The sequence below is a fragment of the Cricetulus griseus genome, chromosome 3 (genome assembly GCF_003668045.3).
Source record: "Cricetulus griseus strain 17A/GY chromosome 3, alternate assembly CriGri-PICRH-1.0, whole genome shotgun sequence".
Classification (NCBI taxonomy): domain Eukaryota; kingdom Metazoa; phylum Chordata; class Mammalia; order Rodentia; family Cricetidae; genus Cricetulus; species Cricetulus griseus.
In genome coordinates, this window is record NC_048596.1 from 44,752,555 (window position 1) to 44,778,259 (window position 25,705).

Here is a 25,705-nt window from a genome sequence, read left to right on the forward strand (position 1 = left end):
CTTTAATTATGTCCAAAGCCCAAGTCATTTATTATTTATGCAAAGCCATGAGATTTTAAGTTATAATAATAATGATTTCTGAGGTCAGACCTTCTTCTTCAGAGCCACCTACACTAACTTTAAATGTATCTGGTCATTATACCTATACATTTCCTTGGGGGGAAAAGCAAACTTTTTTTTTAAAGGTAATTTTGGACTCAAAAGAAATTTATCAAATTATCACAGAGAATTTCTTCAATGGGCTTTCCGTTAATGATAACACCTTATGTATCTATATTATATTTAAAAAAAAAAACAACAAGAATCTGATGTTAGCAAAATTAGAAAACTCATGGTATTATTTATAAAACTACAGGCCTTAGTTATGCATATTCGTAGATATCTATGCATATGAGTTTGTGCGTTCGCAGCATATAGATATCTGTGTAACCACCACCACAACCAGGGTGCACAACTTTCCACTTGGCATAAAGAAAGTAACTGATGTATTATCACTGCTAACCCTAACCCCTGGCAAGTACAAATTCATAACAGCATGGTTCTGCCATTCCCTTGCCACTCTCTCCAAGTGTAGGACGTAAGTTGTAATGTCATGAATGACACAGTTTGACAGAACTGATGACAGCCAGGTGGAAATGACTGTTCTAAGAAGAATCTTTATGATGTCAAAGAGGAACTGTACATACTTTCCTCTGCCCTGGAATTGCTGAAGCACAAAAATGGTTTCAAACCACATAGTTACAAAGTGTCTACACAAAGGGGCCATACGTAAGAGGTAGAACAATGGTGGCGGAGTTAACAGAGCTGGAAGACATAAGACACAGTGAGTTTAAATGTTGGTATTCATGGGGTTACAACTCAGTCATTATAACACACTCAGTGGACAGACTCTACCTGAGAGAAGACTGTTCTATATCCACACATCTTTATTTCTACCTCAGTATCAAGAAAATACTATTTAGTCATTCTTGGATGGATGGATGGGTTTCCAATACAGAGATTTAGTTTGAGCGTTAATGCTGTTAGTGTTTAACTATTACTATTGGAGTCTCTTTATGAGTGACACTGAAGGTAAGAAGGAAATGGTGTTCTCAGGTTGTAAGATGTACAGGCTCATAACAGAAGACTCTGACTTTAATATAGAAGTAAACCGACTGCCTTGTTGGAAGTGAACCAGTCCTTTAAGGCAACAGCAGGCTAGAATTCCTACAGCAAAGCAGCTATTCATACACAGGCCTTATTCCAGACACATCAACACATTTGTAGCTAGCAATGAGCTCTCTGCTGACTAGCAAGAACTCCTTCATACCTTCAATTACTATAAACCTGGCTAGAGGACAAAAGGGGACTGCTGGGAGAATACAAGTATAAAGCTGTATTTTAGTGAATCTGCATAGCCCTGGTCACTGGATGGAATGACAAAGCCCATGTTCTATGGATTGACTGTTTCTCCTCTACTGATAAACTGGCTCATACCAGATACAAAACAGGCTACTCTCTACAAATGCAACTTTGTAACTTATCAGAGCCTTGATTTAAAATTAAGCATATATTCTAAAATCTCTGTGATCATGATTTATATACAAGAACTCAGAAATCTTAGAGAAATCAAAGAACTCTGCATTTACAGTGGCAAGATGAAAATGAAACTAAGAAATATGCTACCATAACAGTAATGTCACTCACAAGTCAGAAGAGAAGGCTGCTAATTCCCATGTACATGGTGCTGAGGTAGTCTAGAAGTAAAGGGAAATTATGGTTTTGCTTCCTAAAGATGAACCTTACCTGAGTACCCAATGCTGCTTGCACTGTTTCTAAGCACAAGGCTATATTTGCCAGGGATAATTTAAAGAATCAGTGCATGAAGTGGGGATTTTTCTGTCAGACTGCACCGTAGGAACATGGACAGCATCTCTCCAGTCATGAAGGGGGCACCGAACTCCTTACAACTGTATGGCATGGAACCAGGGTACATCCTGCAACTGGAAAGCCAGCTGCATAGGCTCAGCAGCCACCCTACAGAACTATCAGTGGCACTCTTGTGTGACATAGGGTAGGTACTACTGAGCTGTCTCTAGACATTCACACTACGAGGATTCTCCCCTCTTTATCCTTCCTACAGCTCTTGTAGAGTAACTACTACTTACACTGAGTATTTGCTGCTTGCCAGGTCTAAGTATTGTCAACACCATGTCAAGAAATAGTTTTTTAAAACGTTCCATTCAAAGCTGGGCAGTGGTGGCTCATGCCTTTAATCCCAGAACTTGAGAAGTAGAGGCAGGCAGATCTCTGAAGTTGGAAGCCAGCCTGAGCTACAGAGTGAGTTCTAGGATAGGCTCCAAAAAAAAAAAAATCAAAACAACAACAACAACAAAAACATGCCGTTCAGACTAAAGACCTGACTCGGTGGTTAAGAGCACTGGGTTCAATTCTCAGCACCCACATAATAGCTCACAACCAGTTCTACTTCAGTTCCAGGGAACCAATTCCCTCTTCTTGCCTCTGTCAGCATTAGGCATACACATGGTGCACAGACATACACGCAGACAAAACACTCATACACACAAAGTTAAGTAGATTTAAAAAAAATCTCATACATTTCTGATTAAGTTAAAAGTGATGGTCTTGCTTTTGCTTTTCCTCAGAGAACAGTGCAGGGAATGGCTCACCTCACTCGGGGCAGAAAACTAATGTAGTTTAGCAAAAGGAAAAGGTTTGAACACTATCCATCTCTGCTGGTTTCGTATACACCACCTACCCCCAAAGCAAACCATACCAGACACACCCCCAAGCAAAAGCAGTGAAAACCAAAACAAACTCACCAAATGTACAATCTGTATATATAATTATTTTCTACTAAGTGGCTCAGAGGGTATAATACTGAAGACACAATTTGCAAAGCAGAAAACAATAGACAAGTGAGAACTGCATCTCTCACTGCCCAGAAAGGGCCAACGTGAACAGCTTGTGCCTGCAGAGCCCCAACTCATCTGCCTTGACAAGCAGGGCTCAGAGGAAGAACTCACACTTTTTACGTTTCATGTTGGCTTCATATTACTTTGTACCCCTAAGAGCGGTACTCTAGTGTAGTATGTCCTCTTCATTTATGCCTGTCACATTTTGAGAGGATGTAATAAAGTAATCTCTATTTTTTATATTTTCCATTGAAACATTTCAGATTCTCAGCAAAAACTAATGGAAAATGGGGGGTGGGGTGGGTTCATGTTGTTTTATTCCACTCATTTAACCTTTAAAAAAGAAACACTAGGGCCTGAACAAATTTATATTGCAGAGTAAATTCGGAGAGTTAATTATAGCTATAATTTGTTTTGTAAGACTGGTTTTGAGTGGCTGCTGAGGTCATTCTCGAAGTGTTGCTATGGTGATGGCACAGGTACATTGCCAAGGCAATGCAAGTGTAAAAGGTAGCTGGTAGAAACTCCTTCCTGATATGAGGCACAGGAAGAAGTCATTGTATACATGGACCTTAATTATCTAGGAGATAAGTCACTTCTAAGAATGTTTAAGAAAAAGCAAGTTTGGCTGTTTAAACACTCCTTATTCCCATCCTTTATAGGCCTTCAATGACTTCTGCTACACTGAGACATTGGAGAGTTTGATACTGTAGATTAAAAATATTCAGTCTCTTTCACATGTTTTCAAATTCAGTAGTCAGGGTTCATAACTATATTTATCTGTGGCTGTATTACCAACACTTGGCTGGGAGTCTGGGCCACACATAACAGATGCTCAGTGTGCCACCCAAATTAAAACTATTTTATCGGAAATGCTGCAGTGGCTAGGCAAGTTACACTCCTGAGGAACAAGCATAGGAGCCAGGGGGTGGTTAGCTACCCATCTTTATGCAATTATATTTCTGGGATATAGCTGGCCTGCATTATGTAAAAACTAAATTCTGAATTAAAATGCCTCTGACAAATTTAAATACAACAGAACAAGGAAAGGCACCACTGGTTTAACTTCATTTAGGAGACAAGCTTCCTGCTCTTAAGTCCTGGCCACAGAATGACATAATTGGTATGAGCACACTCGTCAGTGTGCAGCTTCTGGACTTTGGAATTCCATCTAATCCAGTGGAAATTGACAAGGTTGAATCTATCAACAGGTATTTCTGATATAAGCTCTTTAATGGAACACAATTTTGTTGGTTTTCAGTAAAAAGTGAGGCAACAAAGAAAGAGACAAGTTCAGAAACCCGACAGCAGTTCCTTTACCACAGCAAAACACAAAGTCACCTGGAGATTAGCATCACACTGGACTTGTAGCATTGGTAGAAGCTAAGGATATGAAAATGCTTGGATAAGATTCATGGGCTATGAAGGAGTTTGCCAGCACCCAGGAAGAACCCCAGGGTTTATTTGGATTCAGTCAGCATCTGGGAATGCAGTACAAGATTTCAAGTGATAATCCACAAGCATCTTCCTGTCCAGTGTTTGAATACATGAAAGAATGAAGGCAACCACACTCATTAATTTGTTTAGTGGCCACTGTATTCTTTTCATAATTAACTTCAAGATCATTCCCAGCTACAAAAAAATATGAAATTTGGAAAAAAGGTGATATATCATTGCTTTGAATTATTAAAAGTAAAGAGTCAAGCTGAAACTTCACTAAAATAATATGACCAAATCAAATTAAATTTGATGTTTTTTTTTTCTGTTTGGGATATGATTCTAACTGATCACTAATATTAACAATAGTCTATCAATAACAGATTTGAGCTAAAGATCTTTTCAAAATTAGAGAATTTCACTATTGTGACTAGAAGGGTATCTTCAAACAAGAAAAACTCAAGTGCCCCCCCTGTAAATGAAAGCAACTGAGAATAATATTTGGCAATTATGAACAAAATATATCAGGATAGTTGACATTATTTTTTTTAAATAAAAGTTAGAGTCATATAAACTCTAGCAATTACAGCATAAAGAAAAAAAATGACCTGTGGGTAGTAAGTATGAAAAGAAGTTTATGTTGTGTGGTGCAAACCCAGCTAAATACAACAAGATAAAACAGCCTCTTGGGGCATTAACAGCATGCTCTTGGGTGCATGTTTGGAACTGTGGGATTTTTAATTCCTATTAAGTGTCTTCACTATTAAGGCTGCTATGTAACAGATTTGCAGTTCAAGTTCGATATGAAGTTGGAACTGTGGCACAGAAAAAATGATCCTGGGTAGGTTTCATATTTTTAATTATTAAAAAGAAGGTTACAAAAACTAGGTCGCCTTCATTAAAAAAATTAACAAGACCTCATTGTGAGAGGATCAGTGTCTTGGGAGTAGAAAGCTAGATCATGCCAAGAGACCCTACCTGACTGACACTGTCAGAGCAGCGAAGATGAGGAAAAGCCATAGCTCTGTGCAGAGCTGCATGAACACAAAATTCCAGAAGGAAAGATTTTAAAACAAAAACCAAGCAATCAATCAAAAAACCAAAAACAAAACACTGCTAGAGTGACTTTTACAAAATTAATCAGTGATGGTTCTGTAAAACTACTACACTGAGGCAAGCAAGGTTCAGAGGGAGGTTTGGGGGACAGGCCCCAAACGAGCCCCTCCCTCTTCTGGTCTGAATTTGGCCAGGAATCTGGCTCAGCTTGTTAGCTGCATGGGATTACTCATTACACAAACGTGTCCATCTCAGAAGAGCACCGGGAAGAAGGAAAATTAACATTCCTCATGATTAGTGTTCAGTGACAGCTAGCATTTATTACAGGTAGATTTGTTCATGAAGTTGTTCGCTTTTCATAGGAAATCCCAAAAGAGCAAAGACCCAGAGTGGTGGCTGCAGGGTTATGACCCAGGTTCTTGAGAACTGAACTCATCAAGGGAAAGTAATCTCTGCCAGGAAGAGAAACCAAAGGGATAAGGTGCTCTCTCTCTCTCTGACCAAAGAACTAAGACAATTCATGAAGTATTCTTTCTCTTAGCAAATACCCTGAGTATCCTGAAAAGAACTCAGTATTGCACATAGAAAAGAGATTTGGCATCTTAATTTTATAATCAGATGGCTGTTCAAAATGGTTATCAAAAAGAGACTCCCAACGAACAGTCAACAGATTGAGCAACTCTGTGTGCTAAGCTGACTCCAGTGTCACAGCCAGTGCTAGGCCACCAGCAATAGATTCACAACTGTATTGCACAAACAAACAGATCAAGCTTGTAACTAGACATAAACACAAGTAGGTGCAATACTGCATGCCTACAGCCCTCACTACTCAGGAGGCTGAGCAGGATTGCTTGTGCAAGAGAGCTTGAGGCACCTGTGCAACACAAAGAGACTGTCTCTTAAATAGGAAACAACAAAAATCTAAAGAAATAGAGACAGAGAAAGGCAAAAAAGAATTCCTTATCAAATTTGCCTATTGGAGTTTTCTAATTTACTTTCCTATAAGACAGCTTTCAAAGGTGTTGATTAATTCTGACACAATTCTGAAACATATCAAGAATTAGTAGAAGGCTGCTTCTTAATCTGTCTTGCTGTGCAATGACAGTGCTTAATTCAGCTAACAAATACCTGGTTAATGAGAATCTATTATGCTAAAGTCTAAATCAGTATGCGTTTGATGGAAGGAGGCCGGCACAAGGAAATGGTATGAAAATACGTTAAAATATATTTCTTTCCCTTAGGGATGTCAGACTATCTGGGAAGCAAAGATAGTACAGATGAATCAATTAAGAAACAATTAAGTACCAAATTGTAAGCTGCTAACTAAGAATGCAATAAGGAAGGATAGATGATTATGAACTTCAGTCACTAGAGAATAATGTGCAAAAAAAAAAAAAAGTGGGGGATGCTATAGGCAGAAAAGAGAAGAAAAAAGGAAAGAAATCAGAAATGGCACAGAATTTTCTTAGCCTTTCAATTGGTACCTTCTAATGAAAGTTCACAGCAAACTAGACAGTAACTTCAACAGTGGGAATGAACCAAAAGGTAGAAGAGCCAAATCCCCTCCTGAAGAAAGTGGTATTCTAGGAATGAACACAGTTGTGTTGCAAATAACCACTGGCATTGTGGACATATGGACCTATGAGAAGTTCCACTGATCACAGTTATCTATAAACAGAAGCAAGTTTCCTAAGGTATTTTAACTTAGGGGTTTGTCCTGTAACACCAGACACTGATATTCCAATACCATGATCATGTCTGGAGACTGATGGGTCAACCTAATTTGACTTAACATACCATAAGACAATATTCAACCTATTATTCACTTAATGTGTAGAACTGCTTTGCCTGTACATATACATGGGCACCACATATCTGTAGAGGCCAGAAGGGGGTAATGGATCCCCAGGAACTGGTGTTACATACTGTTGTGAGTCACTGTATGGGGAACTGAACCTGGGTTCTCGGTAGAGAGCTGTTAGCCATTGAGGAAGTTCACCAGCCTTCCAACTTACTGTTTTACATGGAAAGGATACAGTGATGATTACTAAGAGTGTCAGGGTCAGCCAGTCAGGCTCAAAGGTTGCTTGATAGGCAGTGAGCCAAAAAGGAAGGAGGCTCAAAGACTTTGAGGGTCCCTTAAAGACAGCAGGATATGCTTTATCTGGTCCCTTACAAAACCCCATCTGTCCTACTGAATATTAACCCAATTTCAGTCTTCTTAGCGACCTTGAGTCAAGCATCAGACCCAAAGATGGGTCAGAAAACAGTTCTTCTCAGAGGCCAAAGAAACTACTGAACATTTCTGGCCATTTACATCATCTTTAGTACTAGATGCTCTGTGTGGCTGGTACAGGCATTGCCAGGGGTGGGGGTGGGGTGATCAATCCAGAGCTCTGTGACTCACTCCTATCAGGCCTCAGGGTGCCATGCAATGTTTCTGGTGGAAACTGAAGAACAAAAGCGAACATTTTTCTCAACTCTCTAGAACTTATTTTGGAGTTAATTTAGAACACCAGTCTTCAGCAGGATTCCATCTGAATGGTAGAAGCATTGTGCTAGCGGTCTATCAACATTCAGTGTTCTAAAGGAGGAATTCTAAACTATGTGCGGATGTGTGAGCATTTCAGGCTTTATGATCCATATGGTAACTATTTTAATGATCTGATCCTGCCACTGGGTGCCAAAGAAGCTACAGACATTCATAGATGAATATGTACAGCTAAGCTCCAATCAAACTTCATAAAAATAGAAAGTAGGCTGAATTTTCCTAAAGTCTGCTCATCCCCATTGTACAGTGACAACACTAAGATTTTAGCTAAGGACACCATCTTTCTGAGTAAAGTCTGTGGAGGAGACAATGAGGAGATGCAACTATTTAAGAATTAGCTAACCCAAAGGCTAGAGACTGGCTAAGTATATCTGAGTTTTATTTCACCCCTATGAGCTTCATGTGTTCTAAAACTGAAAAAGACTCTGAAAATCAGACAACACAGAGGTTCTATTTGTTGGTCATATTTCTTTCACTCCTGGGAAAGATAGAAAGATGTACAAGTAAGTATGTCATTCAAGTAGAAAAAAATGATACCTATGTTAGCAGTAAGGACACATAGGCATTCATTCAGAGGCCAGAAGTCAACTGGTTGTTTTGATGGTTTGGTCACCTTGGTGCACACTAGATTCACTTGGGGGAGAGAATCTGTATTTAAGAATCGTCTAGATCAGGATGGCCTGTGGGAATGTCTGTGGAGGAGTCTAGACTGCTTGATTGACATGGTTGATAAGATCCAGCCTAAAAGGGAGAGGTGTCATTCCCTGGATCTGGACCCTGGACTACATAAAAGTAGAGAAATCTAGCTGAGCAGCAGGCTTGCATCTATTTATTCTCTCTCTGCTCTTGACTGTGGACATGTTATGACCAGCAGCTTCAAGCTCCTGCCACTGTAACTCCCCTGCTCTGATGGACTTTAACCTAGAATTGCAAATGGAATCATTTCCACCCTCAGTTGCATTTGTATAGTGATTTGGTCATAGCAACAGAAGAAACTAAGATAGGCATGTTCACAAGATACCATTCACCTTGTTAACTTATTTTCAATTGGCGTTTTTACATTTTACTTATTCATTCATTCATTGATGCATATGCGTGTTTGTGCACATGGAGTTCATGTGGAGATCAGAGGACAAATTGCAGGATTCAGTTCTTTCCTTCAACCATGTTGAACCCCCAAATGGATCAAAGGTCTTGGTGACAAGTACCTTCATCAGTTGAGCCATCTTGTCAGCCCCATCTTGTTTTTGACACCGGGTCTCTCCTTGGTCTGGAGCTCCTGATTAGGCTGGGCTGCCTGATTAGTGAGCCATGGAGACCCACCTGTCTCCAGCCAACCAGCATGGAGATTGCCAGGGAAACCCACCATGCCTGGGCGCTTTTTACATGGTTCTGAGGTTCAAACACAGGTTCTCAAACTTGTGATGTAAGTACTTTATTGATGGAGCTATCTCCCAGGCCTTGTTATCATTACTCTTTAAGAAAGAACAAATATATTCACAATCAATATTTCATTCTGAACTAAGATAGCAGATTTAAGAATTTACTCTTGCTGGGCGTTAGTGGTGCAGGCCTTTAATCCCAGCACTCAGTAGGCAGAGGCAGGTGGATCTCTGTGAGTTTGAGACCAGCCTGGTCTACAAGGCTGGTCTAGTTCTAGGACAGGTTCCAAAGCCACGGAGAAACCCTGTCTAAAAAAAAAAAAAAAAAAAAAAAAAAAAAAGAATTTACTCTCACACAAATTTATCCATTGTCTACAGCTGCATCTGCACCTAGCAGTGAGACAATGACCATATGGTTCACAAAGCCTGAAATGAAAAAACACACACAGTAAATCACACATGTTAATTTGACGGTACTAAATTTTGTTTGACTTCGTAGGCTATTTCTCAGTAAAGGCAGTCTAGTGTAATGGAATCAAAAATACTCAAAATTTAGAAGTTGACTGAAGCATTAAATACCACGCACTATACCTGGGGAGAGTGAGGCTTTACTCATTACTTCAAGTTTCAGAAGTGATGAGCAACAGAGGGAACTACATGGACTATTGCCCAAGAGTCTTATCATACCTTGCTGTTTCCTTCCTTCAGGAGTGGGGGAGGGGGGTGGGATGGCCAGAAGAGCCACACCATACCCCAGAGGTATGGAGTGTTCAAATTATTACTCAGTAACTTCTTAGCCAGGGATCCCTTCTTAAGAATTTATCTCTAAATCAGATGGACAGGATGTCCTAATTCTGAAATTCCTTTTGCATTTTAAAATCAATGTAATAATATAAGATATGTCAATTCAGGGTCATAATCAAAGTGAATTCTTGTGTTGATGTGTGCTAAAGGGCCAACTTCTTCATGTACTTACTGCTCTAGACTAAATGGAAACTTTAAAAGTTGTCTGACTTCCCTGGAGGGGACTTTAGTAAAGTAAGATTAAGGCAAACCCAGATATAGTAGTCTTCAGCCTAAGACTGCAGCATGAGGACTTTTTTCACTATACTTCAATGTGACTGAGATTTGTGTTCTGTGGCTAGTGTCAGGAAATTTCTGGTACTGTAGGCAGTGAACTCATTTGACCTGATATCTCAGTCTATTAAAGCAGGTGGTGAACCCCAGAAAAAAAGAAAACATAAAGCCATCTGCTTATTGTGTTCTTTTTCTAAAGATACTCAGAGCCTTCAGGGTTTTTGTTTTTTTAATCAATAATGAAAAAGTTAGTAAAATAATCTACAAAATTCTTCAGAATCTTAAGAGTGCTTTTAACTGGCTCATTCTATAGAATTGAAGAATGCACCAAATTAAGGCCACTTGCAAATTTATCCAAAGTGTTTATCCATTTCCTGAAATTTCTCATCTCTTCATTTCTCCCATGGCTATTTGTCCATTGAGGCATAACTGATTATATAACAAGTAGGTATAAATCAGCTTTATAATGTCCTTAATCAGCTCCTGTAAAAAGTGATTGGGTGGAATAGAAGATGAAGTGTGGGGGAGGGTAAGAGAGTGGACTAAGCCAGGCATGGTGGTGCAGAACTTTAATCCCAGCACTCAGGAGGCAGATATCTGAGCTTGAGGCTGGCCTGGTCTACAAAATGAGTTCTGGGACAACCAGGGCTACACAGAGAAACTCTATCTCAACAAACAAAAAAAATAAAACAAATTAACAACAACAAATAATTTCCCAAAACTGTACACTAACATTTATACAAATATGTATGAATTATCTGTACTTAGACTTAGTCTGTGTTAGCAGGAACAGATATGCTCAATTGGTGAAATACAACTAAGTTTTAATGATAATGACCTAAATCCTATGGGTTTGTTTTCTAGTAAGGATGCCCCATTTATTCCCTTTTAACCTTATAATGTGAAGCAACTTGGAGACATCACCAATAAATATCTATAATATGTATCACACCAAGTGATTTATAAAACACCCAATCAAAGATATTTATCTAGTAGGGTATGAAGTATGCACATGTCTAACAACTGTCAAATACCTATCTGTCTTCTAACCATCTTTCCATCTACCCACTGTGAAGCCACATTTCATAGTGGCTAACTGCTTAGGCTCTGGAACAAGCAAATCTGATTCAACTCCCATTTATTTCAGTTTGACCCTGAGCAGGATTCTTGGTCTTCCAGAGACCTCAGTTTTTCCTTTATAAGGAGACGATAAGAAATACCTCTGATTCCACTGTTTGAGGCTTTAGGTGTTGTAAGGAATGATACATGAAATGACTAAGCACAGAATGTGAAGGACTAAGTGTCTACTAAACAGTACCTATTGTTGTTTTGACCAGAACCTTTGAGATCTCGGACCTTTAAAAACAATAAGGAAAAAAGGCTTATATGTCTTCAGCCCTTAAATTTCCAAGTCCAGCAGTAACTGCCAAAGACAAATAGAGTGTTGCATTAAAGTCGTTGAAAATAAACATTACCCTTCTGTACTTTCATGGAGCAATAGTTGTAATGGCCTAATAGAAGCACTCACTGTAAGGTACTGAAAATAGAGGGGAGTATTCTGAGAAACACAGAAATATGTACAAAGTGCTAAGACAGGTGACTGGGTCAGGCATTCAGAAAAGGGTGACTCTTAATTAAGTCTTCAAGGGTGAACGTGAGTTCATCAGATAGGAAAAAAGAAGAGTCATGCTTGGCCTCTGCTTCCAGGATTCTTGGCACGAGGCTTGCATGGAGTCTCATAACCAGCAGTATTCTTGGGGGTGGGAATGGGGTGGGGGGAGTGGTTAAGTCTTAGCAGCAAAGCAAATGTTTCTGACAGATCTTGATTCTCACACAGTTAGAAATCTGAGATTGACAAACTTTTAACAGAAGTACTGCCAATACAAAGACAAAAGGGAAGACCCATTTGAAGGAAAAGAAGGCGAGATTCAGCAAAAACATATACCAAAGAAAAGGGAAATGTGGTTATCTCTGTTGGGAGGACTACCTGGCTTAAAAAAAAAAAAAAAATGGTAAAGTGTCCTGAACACACAGGTCACCCAGCTGCTCTCAAACTGTCTAGCAATAATCTTACAATACCTAGAAGAAAGTCACTTGGTTGTGCTCTCCTTAAAAAGAGACTTCCACAGAAATAGGAAAGCAACTAACCTCCTTAGGTTTCATTTAACTTCTGGCAACCACATGCCTACCTACCCTTAAGACAACAGTCTAAATTTGCTTGTTCAGTACAGCAGCTACTCATTCCTTCTCAAGGTATCCTGGTTTGGATGATAAATGACATAGTTACCATCTTATTGAGTACACGAGGCAAATTACTGGTTTTACATAAAAGATGAGGACACACAGCTTTACAGTAGGAAATATATTTCATGGTAACCAAAAGCACCAGCTGAGTAGAAAATCTACCTCAGAAAAGAAGGCCAACACAGAGCAAGTAACAAACGCAGTAAGTAGGCTGGGCATGGTAGCAGATGACTTTAATACCAAGAGGCAGAGACAGGAAGAGCTCTATGAGCTAGAGGCCAGCCTGATCTACATAGGAAGTTCCAGGCCAGCCAGAGCCTGCCTCGACAATAACAATAAACTATTACTACTACCACTATGACCATTTAACAGATCCTACTGGGATTATTTATAAGCAATTGTACAAAGAATCAATCAGGAAACCAAGGACACTCTTTCAGAATGCCTGTGAGATGTAAAACAGGTAGGGTAGAAGAGCCTTAGGAGACGCAGCTACCAGATAGATGCAATGTGTATTGCTAAAATTAGCTACACCTAAATGACATTTTAGCAGAACCCGAGGAATCTGAACATAAACTTAGGTATAATTTATGTGCCGTTATTAACTATATAGCAAAATGTCTTTTTCTTACAAAGATACACAAATGAAATGTCTAAGGGTATACAAGATGTTATAATTTCTGTATATAATTTCTGTATAATTTCTGTATTATTTCAGCAAAAAACCCATCTAATATATGTATGTATATGCACTCACATACATGCAATTTAGGAAATCAACTTATCCCAACCCCAGTACAGCAACGTAGGAACACATAAAGGTCAATCAGTTGGGGGACTTAAATCAGCTTGTGCCGGGGGCCCCACATCAATATCAGCTTTGTCCAACCAGCAGGTATATTTCTGTGCTGGACTCGGTTTATGCTGGCAGAATTGTAAGGTGGTGGCTTACTGAGGTGGAAAAATGCTCAGGACAACACTCAGTTTACAATAAACATTACAGTAATATGCAAAATTCACCATTAAGTAATGGGTACACATCTCAAAATCCACAAATCTCACTGGGAGAATGTCATGAGAGATGGCAGAGGCTGTCTCAAGAGAATTTCTATGTTAAGTCAACAGTTCCATGCAAAAGAAAAATTTCGGTGGTCAACCCCCCTTCCCCACTGCAGGGGACAAACTAGGTTCTTTATGGACAGCCATGACCCTGGTGGATACCTAAGTATCAGATATTGGAGTTTTGACTTCCTGATAGCAAGGCCTCTCTATAGGCAGAATCATAATTATAGATAATGAGTAAAGAATAAAAGAGATAGAAAAGGGAAGAGATAATACATAAAATAAGCATAAACAGAGGTTGGCTTGGGCTTCGTGGTAGAGTGCTTGCTGCATATGCAGAAGGTTCTAGGTTCAGTCTCAGTACTAGAAAAGGGAGAGAGGAGGGAAGGGAGGAATCATGGAGCATCACTTAGAGACAGGATCTTGTTAGCAAAATGAAAGGCAGAGGGAGTTCAGGGAGACTCGAGAATCACAATGAGGGTGGAGGGGTAAACAACAGGAGGATGAAACATGACGAGCAGGAACAGGGGAGGGTGGATTAACACAGCAGCAACAGGGAGATGGATGGAATCTGAAATGGCAAAGGAAACAGAAGGACAGAGGAGGCAGGAAGTAAAAGACAGACAGCTGGTCAAAGGTAGAGGAGGCAGCATTGGGAATAGACAAGAGACAAATGCAGGTTTCCTATCTATGTACTCTACTCACAGAAACTTACACAGAGGAAATGAAGAGGAGGGAAAGGAGGTGGGCAGGGCAGGTGGAAGGGTCCAGAGCCTGAATGGTGATGTGGAAGGAGGGTCAGGAGGAAAGGACAGACAGTGACAGCATACGCCAGATGACTGCGCACACTGGAGTGCTTGTGAAACAGGATAGACGGAATGCTGCTGTCAGTCTAGAATGACATGATTCAAACTACCAGATGATACAAAAGTAATTCATTCATGCAACATTTCTATGATTTGAACCATAATTTATCTTATGCAAATGCCTGGAAAGGCAGAAATGCAACTTCACTGTAAAAAGAATGCATAACCCCTGGGCCTCCGAGCAGTCCTGTGGGACATCAATCAGCCACTCAGGGCCCCTCATTTTGTTCTGATGCTTACTCTTAGGCACTGTCACTCTATAATAGGGACTGGCTCAAGGCTGTGGGATATTTCCCATCCTGTCTTGTGTCTAACCAGAACCAAAGTAAGAAGGGGAATGGAAGATTTACCTAATTAATGTAGACAGAAATTGCCTAGAGAACTAAAAAAAATCAACAACAACAACAACCAACTTTATTTCCCAGATCGGTAGCTACAATGATTTTATATTAATCTCATGCTGAACTTCATTTCTGTTGTGTACATCTGAAGATATAGAATTAACAGATCTGTTTTGGATGCAAATCTTTCCCAGGACACATGAAACTAACTGACAGCTCACACAATAAATCAGGTATGCATGCAAAATTAAAACTCACAGTTTTCTTGCAAAAGAAAACTCATCTGTCAATAATGGTTCCTTGAAAGCAGATAAGGGTCTGAGAATTAGAAGTTAGGGAGTCTTATGTTTTGGGAAGTCATAACCAAACACATTTTTTTGCAATTTCTAATCCATGCCCAAGGCTAAGATCAGAATTTTTATAAAAAAAAATGTTGCAAGGTTTCAAGTCGCAAATGTGTCTTCATTTGTTTTCTACTGCTGTAATAAAGACCATGGCCAAATGCAACTTGGGAGGGAAAGGGTTTAATTCATCTTACACATCCAGGTAACTAAACATCCCTCACTAAACGGTAGAAATTCAAGCAGGGCAGGGAATTGGGGGCAGGAAGTGAAGCAAGGCCATGGAGGAACACTTCTTAATGGCTTGCTCTCCAAGGCTTGCTTACCCTGCTTTCTTATAGCACCCAGGACCACCATCCAGGGGACCGGCCCTCCCACATCAGTCATCAATTAAGAAAATGCCTCACAGACTTACCTACAGGCCAAATTAATGGAGGCATTTTCTCAGTTGAAGTTTCCATGCTTGTGCCAAGTTGGAAAAAAAAAATCTAATAAAGACACAATGGTGCATAGATTTGTGGATCACTGGCTTGCAGTTTGAGGAAGAAAATGGGGTGATGAAAATCAGATCACTTTTGTTTTCAAGTAAAACACAGTAAAAGAAATTTGGGCATAGCTAAGGTGGTAGAATATTTGCCTACCATGCATGAAGTCCTAGGTCTGAGCCTTAAAATACATAATTGGCACAGTGCTACATTCCTGTAATCACAGTACTCCAAAGTTGAAGATAGGAGTACTGGGAATTCAAAGCCAACCCTGGCTACATGAGACTTGTCTCCAAAAACCAGAAAATATTCTCCACCTTATGACCTCAGTACCTTATGACTGAATCTACACTTACGAATTACACACACACACACACACACACACACACCACCTAGGCTTGATTAATATATGCACAGCACAGACTACATTGTTACAAATATCACAGAGCAGCAAGCAGTTTCTCAGGGCCTGCAGTGCAGATACTCACTATTTGGTAGAGTCGGATAACTGATACTCTCGTCGTCTGTCATAGCACTCCTGAATTCCAGGGTCATTCCACAAGCTCTTTATTGCATCTACATATGGATTCTCAAAAGCAGACACCTTCTCCACATCAACCTCTCGGACTAATTGTGCATGAGCCTGTTTAGAGGGGGGAAAGGCAACTGTTTGAATACTCTGAACATTGCTTTACCAAGTCTTTGATTCACACTTTATATTATACACAATCCAAGTGATATCTTAATAAACTGGTTTTAAAAATGGTTCATAATAACATGTCTTCATTTTTGTTGGTTTTTCTTAGTGAGAACCTAGCCCAAAATCATCCTCTCTAGAGGATGAAGCTAAAGCTATTAGAAGGAACAGGTGCAAAGCTCTTTCACCATGACAGCAGGGATGCCCTGCTGTAGAGGCAGACCAGTGTGCTAACTGGCTATCACAACTCTTTACTATACCCTCTACCCCGACAACTTGTTATACTCACACACTCGCCCTCAACCCCTTAGGATCTCCATCAACAGAAGCTCGGAGTCCTCAACTACAAGTTGTCCTTGATAGTTCACTTTCAGATGGGCCACACCCACCACCAAGAGAACAGTTTAATGATTTAACTCCGGTAATTCTTCTTCTTCTAGTCTGACATACCTCATGTTCCAAAATATTTGTATCTGCCATCTCTTTATTATCAAGTTGAGGAAACCATTGCATATTTTAGCAATCAAATAGAGCTTTGCTATTTTCATTATAGTACACTTAGCAAGAAAAACCCAAAGATATTTAAATTGTTGACAATATTAAAATAACAATGTTTTACATTTTATCAATAAAATTTCATTTATCTTCAAAGTAGTCAGAAAACACTATTATTTAATAACACTAATCAAATTAGGCTTCACCAAATATGACTATATGCAAATTAGATATACATAACAAATATACAAACACACTAATATAGCTAATTTGGTAATTGGAGGCAGATGGCTGATAGCTATTGAAACAATTCTGATTTTGTATTAAAAAAAATCTAAACAAAGTTAGTGAATGGCTGTCATGATTATATCATGGCCAATTATTCCTTTCAAATAGTATGAAGAATAAACAATGTTAGTAAATGCAATCCATGTTGTGGCCTGTCTGGATCTTAGTCTTCAAGCAGGAAGGGCCTGTTTTCAATAACAATAACAACTAATTTTGACTTAAGGTTTTAGGAAGTTCAATGTATTTGATACCAAAATCCCCTTTGTTATTAGTTATGCTCTGATCAAGAAAATTGATCTAGTCACTGAAAAGTCTTGCTCCAGTCTTTCTTTCAACTATGGAAACAAATCCCGGAAGTTTCACTGTCTGTATCAGTCCCAGTTTAGGCAATCTGCCTTGTTAACTACCAGCACCCTTGCCAGACTGGGTTCCTGCACCTGAGTCCTACCACAGGTGGAGCCTATCTCATCATAGTTCTTTCTGAGGTCCATCTTCATATCTAGAAGGCCTTTCTTATTCATTTCTAAACCTTTTAAAAAGAGGTTCTGCTCAGGGGCTGTGCCATATGTCACCACTTACGAGGATGGCCATTATGATTTTCCTCTCCAAAAACACATGTGATTTTTGTGTAGTTTGATCCATGGACCTTCAACATTTTGCTATTTGCTGGTTATTGTATCTTCACTTATCCCACTTGTAGATTACACAGTGATGAAAGGAGCTATGACCATAAAGTTCACATTTCTCTGGGGCTCAACACAGAATGAATGCACAGTAAATATTTAAATGCATTTAAAAGTATACATAAATGTAATGTGAGTACCTACAAGCCATAGTTTCAAGGCAATCTTCCATCTTTACCCACTTTCTCAGAATTAGAGTGTAGCACAGTTAGTGGAGGAGCGTTAGTATCTTTTCCCCATAACATAAAAGTTCAAAGACAGGCTTAGCTTTGTAGTATCACAGTTTGCTAGAGTGCTGCTGATACTTAGTAGAAGCTCAATAAACACTTGCCCATTGGATGAACACAAGGATGAAAGAAGAATGGAAATAAACAGTGCTACAAATCAAAAGAGCTAACTTCTGGCTTTAGCCACACAACCACTTCTACCTGCAGCAGAAACTACTTTTGCGTATTTAAAATTAATTTTCCTTGTCCATAAGGTGAGACAATTGGATCAAGTCAACAAAGATCTCCTCTATAGATGAACAGAACGACTGTAAATATACCATAATACATAAACAAAAAGGGATTATGATACTGTCCCTTTTTAAAAGAAATATTACATTTATTTTATATTATGTGTATGGGTGTTTTAACCACATGTATGTCAACTGCATAACATGCATGCCTGTTGCTCACAGAGGCTAGAAGAGGGTGTTGCATCCCCTGACACTGCAGTTACAGGCAGCTGGGAGCCACTGTGTGGGTCCTCTGCAAGAGCAGCAAGTGCTTTCATTTATTGAGCAATCTCCCCAACCCCAGCACTGTCCCTCATTGAATACAGCTTTCAGGAAAACAAGGATTTACTATTTTAATCAACAATCTAATGAAGTCTGTACATGAGCAAAGAAATGCAACATGAACTGAGAGGCCAATGAGGCAAAGAGAAGAGAGTCTATTACTCGATGGAGAAGATGAAGCATGTAGTATCTGAGGAGGAATGTGAGCAAAAGGTCAATGGAGAAAAATATATCTCCTTCTTTCAAGTGCAAAAACAGATTCACTCAAACAACCCTCTATCTGGAAAGCCCTGAGATTTGTCACCACTGTGAATCCACAACTCAGAAGTCACTGCAATATCTACAAAAGAACATCACCTCCAAACACACACTAATCATCATGCAGCCTTCATGCAGAATACAATTTATAAGACACATTTATTACCTCCCAAGCTCAGAATTCTATCCTTGCTGCTTTGGAAAAATGATTCAAATATAATCAAGTATAAATTGCATTTATGTAGAAGTTTGAACTGAAGTTCTCTAAGTTGTTTAAAAGTATAATGGCATTTTACAAAATATGCACAAAATTAAAAATTGTTAATATAAATGTCCCATTGTCAATTCAATCATTATTTTTGAAAAAATATTCTTGACATAGAAGTATATTTAGTATGTTAGAGTAGGAAGATAAATTAGAAACTGTATTCTATTTGCCCAATGTCAAATGTGAAAAAGTAGTAAGAAAAAAATCTAAGTAATGATGCTAAATTAAGCAATTATTAATTTTAAAAGGCTATTATGGGCAGGAAAGAAGTCGCTTCTAAATAATATAACAATGTTAGAGTTCACTTTTCTATTTTGAACAAAATCAAAGTGAGTAAATTCATTAATCATGTAAACAAAATGTAAAATCCAGTCTCGTCATTTGAAGATAGAATCGAGCACATTGAATGGAAATAAACGTTTAAGCATGTATTCAGGCTTTCAGATTCTTAGCAAGCAAGTTTGAGAAGCACACTATGAGAAGCAGTTAGCTACTTTCAGAACCTCTGGCAGAATTCTAGAGAAGACCACAGAGAAACCACAAGATGTACCAATGTAATTAAGGTAAATCTTACGTGTTGACATTTCTCTGGTTGTGTCTGCAGAGGGAAAGTGGAGCTGAAGACTGACCACAGTAGGTCTCACTCTGCCCACTGAAGGCAAGTGTTCAGATTAAATAAAAAAGTCTCACAGTTAATGCTGGAATGATTTGTTGATCGCTCAAGAGAGCTTCAGTCTATTCTATTTTCTATACTCCAGAAGTAGAAATCAAGAGGTAACTTTTGCACTTGCTAAGAGCTTTTAAAAACAAATATTGAGCTTTGTATGAAGGGACCCCCACTATGAACAGGTACTCTGAAACACAAATAGCAGGAACCTCAATCAATCAGTCCTCAATTCTCAACTGAGGCCCCCACTGTCCTTCATTCCATCCCCCTGTTCCTTATGTCCTTTGGCATTTGAGTCCTAAACAACACAGAACAAAACTGCAGACAAAAAGTATCCGAGTGACTTCTTGGTTGGTTTGGTTTTTCTGCACAAGGAAACAGAGTACCACGACAGCTTATGCTACAAACCCACCTCCATTTGGTGCCAGCTGAGGATGAACCTGCTCAAACTGCTAAACACCTTCTAAACCTGTTTCCAGAACCCCCTCCCTGCCCCCATGATGTTAGCCTGGAATACTGACAGCACCTGCTCCTCTAACGGTTAAACTACAGAATCATTGGGGCCCAAGAGTGGGTGTGGGTGGTAGTGAAGAGGCTTACACATAAAGCTACTACTGAATTCAAAGGCCAAAGGAAAGGAAATGTAAGACCAACACTACTACGAACCAAGGCGCATGCAAGGCACATGAGACCCTGTGGTGTCAGACAAGACATTCAAGCCTCATTTGACTCAAATGCAAACCATTCTGGAACGCTCACTTATACAGATCTCTGAAGGCTCAACATCTGCAAATTCCCTAAAGACAATGGAACATAACTCTATCAGTCTTTGCCTTCTGACTCCACAGCTGTACAGCTGACCCTCTTGGGTGTGCTGCACACACAACTGCCACTGCATCTTTTTGTGAGTATTACCAGGCCAATGACAAAGAAGGCAAAGTCACACTGAGCCACTGCTGGCTAGGGTCATGCCATGAATGACTCATCCACACAGAACCATCTCTCCATGCTTTTGATTCCTATTGGCTCAGTTGAATACTATGACAAGGCCCTTGAAGTCCCCAATGAAGATTACAGAACCCCTGTGTCAAATCCTGCAGCAACCATGTCCTTCTTAACCTTGGTATTAGATGGAGACTATGGAGTCTCTCTGAAAACAGTTCAGGGATCAAGAGTAGAAGAAGAAAGAACATGAGTAACAACCTGAGATCAAATACACCCTGTGCTGTATTTGTAGGTTACTCAACCTTCTTCAAGTCTAGTGTTGTCATCTACAATGGGAACAATTTGCTATTGGACTCTCAAAAAAAGAGGTGTTAGTAGGATGCCTGCTACAAGTGTTAGAATGGTTATGAGATCTTAAATGACTTAAAAACTATCATCAACAATTACTGCTTTCAATAAATATTTGTCTCTCACATATCAGTCAATGCCCTAAGGACTGGTACAGAGTGGAGAATTTATGTTATATAAAATGTTCTGACAAGAAAATATCAGAAGTTAATTAAGCAACCACATAGTACTCTATTTGCAACATATTGACAAAATTGTTAGATGTCCTCCTCTAACATTCGATTTTCATTTTTAATATTCATTTTGGTACTTGTCAAAGCAATCAATGACTATCAGGCATGCTGCCTTTCAGGGACAACCCTCTTCCTATTGACTTTGCTGCTCTGTAGCCTGTACTTGTTTATCTAACATACAGTTGACTGCTTCATAAGTGGAAGAAAGACTACTTGTACCACTTCAAATATTCTTTTACTTTTCCCACCCTACCAGCCTCATTTTCCATGCACTCCTGCTCAGTTCTTTGCTTATCCTTTCCTGTTTTGTGTTTGGCTGTATCATTATCAAATCAGTAGCTAAGACACAGAAGGTCAGATGCTAGCTACAGCATTGAATAATGAACACATGGGCGGCTTCCAAGAGCACACTGTCTGATGCAATTGCAAGATTGCAGGAGAGAAAAATCTCGACCCTATACCTTTCTGGTCATGTGGTAATGTCATACTATGGTACATGCCTTGTGGGCACTACATTCAGAGTTTATACAAAGCCTCGGCAATAAAAAAAATAGAAAGGGAAACTCTTAAAGATATGTACAACCATTAAGATCCAAAAATAATTAGGCTATGACTATATAGTTGCTTTCAAAGAATATCTGAGGAACACTAATTACTTGAATCTTAACAACTATCTGACAAGTATGTTCTAAAATGAAAAGAGTGCTACTTATGGTCAGAAGAAGCTGAGCACAGATAATGTGTGGCACAAAATTTCACAACTCTACTGAAGTAACGCTTTTGCAAATTCGAGGCTAAGGCTTGGAGATACTGCAGGCTTCCCAACTTTGTCTGACGAGAAAAATTCTTTTCAGTTTGTTTCTAAACTGGTTAGTGGATCACACTTTGAAAACAAACAGGGACTAATGACAAACCCCCAACAACAATGTGGGAAGCCTTTTATACAAATGAGCAACCCTCTGCTTTGGCACAGAGGTCAATGCTGCTTCAGGAGCAGCGCCTTTGTCATTTCCAAGATCACACATGACATTCGGTTCACTTCCTAATATTAGGTTCAGGGGAAAAAAAAAAAAAAAAGAAACTAATCACCTTAGTCATTGTATTGTCTGTGCTCCTAAAATCTTATTAGCCAGTCAAGTTCATTGTTATTGGACTGGGATGTTATTTTGCTTGACAACAGAAAGAAATAACAGATAAACAAAGAGTGTTTTACTGAATAAAACCTTCCCTATTAAAACAAAATACAAAACAGAAACAAACAATAAAACCCTACTGAACCCCCACCTCATCCCAAGCATTCCAGGGCCCTGCAGAGAGGCTAGAATATTTCTTCAACCATTCCATGTGAAATATGGCCACTGTGTGGTTTCAGTTAAACTGTTGGGAGAACTGAAAGTGAAAAACTCACTCTCTCAGATCTAGGCAAAGAAAATTTTACATCTTAAAACACACTGCTCCTACTACTCATTGGCCAGAAGAACAAGAAACTGTTTCATTAGTGAACACATGAAGAGAAACAAAGTGACCACACATCCCTGCCCTACACAGAAGAGCAATGAATCTGAGCAGCAAACAGGAAGGAAATTCCCACTTTACAAACTAAGCATTTTTTTTTGCGTATTTTTTTTAAGTCAATGCATTATACAACTTTTCACTCTTAAAAATCCAAATTTCAAAAAGTTTAGTTAAGAGTCAACTGTTAGAAGTTACTATGTGCTCCTACAGAGACTACGATAGCTTACAGTTTATACTGTGGCACTTGCATGTTACACTATATGAAAGATTTATTTATTGATGGATCCCGAAAATAACTTTTATTAAGATGGTATCATTTTAAAAAATGTACACCTGAAGAAACATTTCAAATCAAGTAATTTCTGAAAAATTACAAGTTTTTTTTTTTTATCTGTAATGGTTAATCTTCATAGTCAGTTTGACTGAATTAATAAATGTCACTTCTTAAGATACCAAACGAAAGCGGAGAGGATGGGGCAGCAAGGCTGTGTTAAGATCCACTAAGGAAAGAACATTTATTTAACCTTGGTAAACAACACAGCATCCTGAACTGCTCAAAACATCAAATGATTACTATCTCACCAGAGGTTTTCTGGCAAAGAACAGGATACACTACTGTATCATTCCTAAGAGTTAAACCAAATAAATCTTATCTATCAGTTGGACAGGAAAATGCCTCCCAGGAAAGCTGTCTGCACCAGAGACTAGGAAAAAAAAATGTATAAAGTCTGCCTGGACACGGGGAATAGCACAGTGGTCTCTCTGGCCACTGTCCACTCTCAAGGTGTGAGAGTGGTTTCCTCTGCAGTGGCACCTTTGGTCACTGCCCAGTTCCACCTTTAGGAGCATCTCACATCATTCTGAAAGAAACTCTGTCCTATACACTAGGTTCTATATCTCATCAAAATTATTTGGAGAACACACAGATTGGGGATCGGACAGTAAGCCAGGGCCAAATCCTCAAATTTCTTTGACTACTTGATCACATAGTTCTTAGTCTTGTTGGATTTGTTTGTAGGAAAATGTGCAAGAATTTGGAGTTAAGTATACTAGAGAAGCCCTAGAATATTCCAAACAGGGTTTAATGGGTCATTCTGATGGGAGGGTGGAAGACCTGAATGCTGATAGAAATGCAGACATTAAAGCCCAGTTAGGAGGTTTCAGAGGGCAACAAGGTCTACAAGGTGACTGGCATTTAGGAAGATTTACAATGAGGGGGAAACGTGGTTTGGGGAAGAGGAGTGTGAATGTGGTTAGCTAATGTTGGGGTTAAGGTTTCAAAAAGTGACTGTATTTGTTAAACTTGAACTTGGCACTGGGGCATTAGAAAGGTTCTCTGAGGATAAGACACCCCTTTATCCAGGGTCCCACAATGCAAATTCATTTGGAAAGGAGAATGCCTCAGAAGACAGAGCCTGCTGGAAAAACTAGGAAAGTGTTTTCCCAGTCTCAGCCCCAAAGGCACACAGAATACAGTGGAGTTGTGGTCCAAGGGTCCAGACTATAGCCAGCATTGGAATTTGGCAGTTATCGAATTGGCTCTTGTTTTGCAGGCATGCAAGTTGCAGGAGTGAGAGAGTTATGAATGCTTGTGCCAAGGTTCCAAAAAACTGCTGAAGCAAGGCAGTGTGAAGAAGAACTGGACTCCTAGTAAGGAGACTCCAAAAGGCCCCCACATGAAGCTATGGCTATAAAGGCTCAGTGGAGACCCTACAATATTAGGTATCACAGGACCGTGGAACGTCTACTAGGAAAACCTGCAAGCAAGTTAATGGACGCTTCATTAAAAATTAAAACCTAGGACAGATGCTAAATTCATGGAACATCAGACAACAGGTAGAAACTTTAAGTATCTGTACAGCAGCAAACTGGGACTTATCAACGTATATATGAGGACTTGGGCTGGGGGGACAGGAAATCTAGAAGGGAGACCAACCCTGCACAGATACTTGGGCTACGATTTTTAAATCATCATCATCTAAAATTCAGAGATTTTATATGAACATCCCCCAAACCACAAAACAACAACGACAAAACCAGATTCTAAGACCCAGCAACACTTCACATTACAAGAGGATAAGGGGCTGTTTGTATATTATGCTAAGTCAAGAATAATGGGAGAAGACATAATTGTTTGTAGAGGTGAAATATATCTCATGCATAATAATAATAATAGTAAAAATAACAACTATGCTGTACACAAGCTGACCAGTTTCAGGTTACTTGCTTAACCAACATCCAAGTGGTCAACTTCCCTGCAGGGCTGGTATAGTTTTTGTCTTCTTTGTGTGATAAGGAAGCTGGTGCACTCTCCAGAATCTTGGGTCTGACTCCTGTCAGGAGGTTATTTTCTGCTATTTTGGTATGTGTGCCTGTTGTTATGGTCAATTCTCATTTGAAGTTACATAAGATAATTACAGTGCCACTGGTGATTACTTTAGCTAGCTTACGTTTTTAACTGAAGCTTCTTGACTTATAGTGACAATAAGGGGGTGGGGGGCTTTTATTTTCTCTATGGAAAAGCCCAAAGCTCAGTGGTATCTAACATTCATGTTTTGAAAAGCACACAAAGCCTCCAGCTTAGTCAAAACTGTGTTGAAGACCCCAGACTGATGCTTGTGAAGTCTTTGGCAGGTATCACACACATCTCCACATATGCTTTTCTCCTTCAATTCTATGAACTTCCATGGAAAGCTAAAGTGTTGGCGATTCAGTCCTGGGCATGAAGTACAGCAAACGAGATCTATCTTCATGAGACTCAAACTGATCT

The 25,705-nt window shown here is 39.3% G+C and overlaps 1 protein-coding gene across 1 annotated transcript in view; it reads right to left on the bottom strand.

Annotated features, from left to right (window-relative positions):
• Positions 1-25,705, bottom strand: part of Gnaq (guanine nucleotide binding protein, alpha q polypeptide) — a 239,918-nt gene that overhangs the window by 43,933 nt on the left and 170,280 nt on the right. Inside the window, exon 3 of the mRNA NM_001244052.1 lies at positions 16,246-16,400. Within this exon, the coding sequence (NP_001230981.1) occupies positions 16,246-16,400 (155 nt within the window). The remainder of the gene's footprint in view (positions 1-16,245; positions 16,401-25,705) is intronic.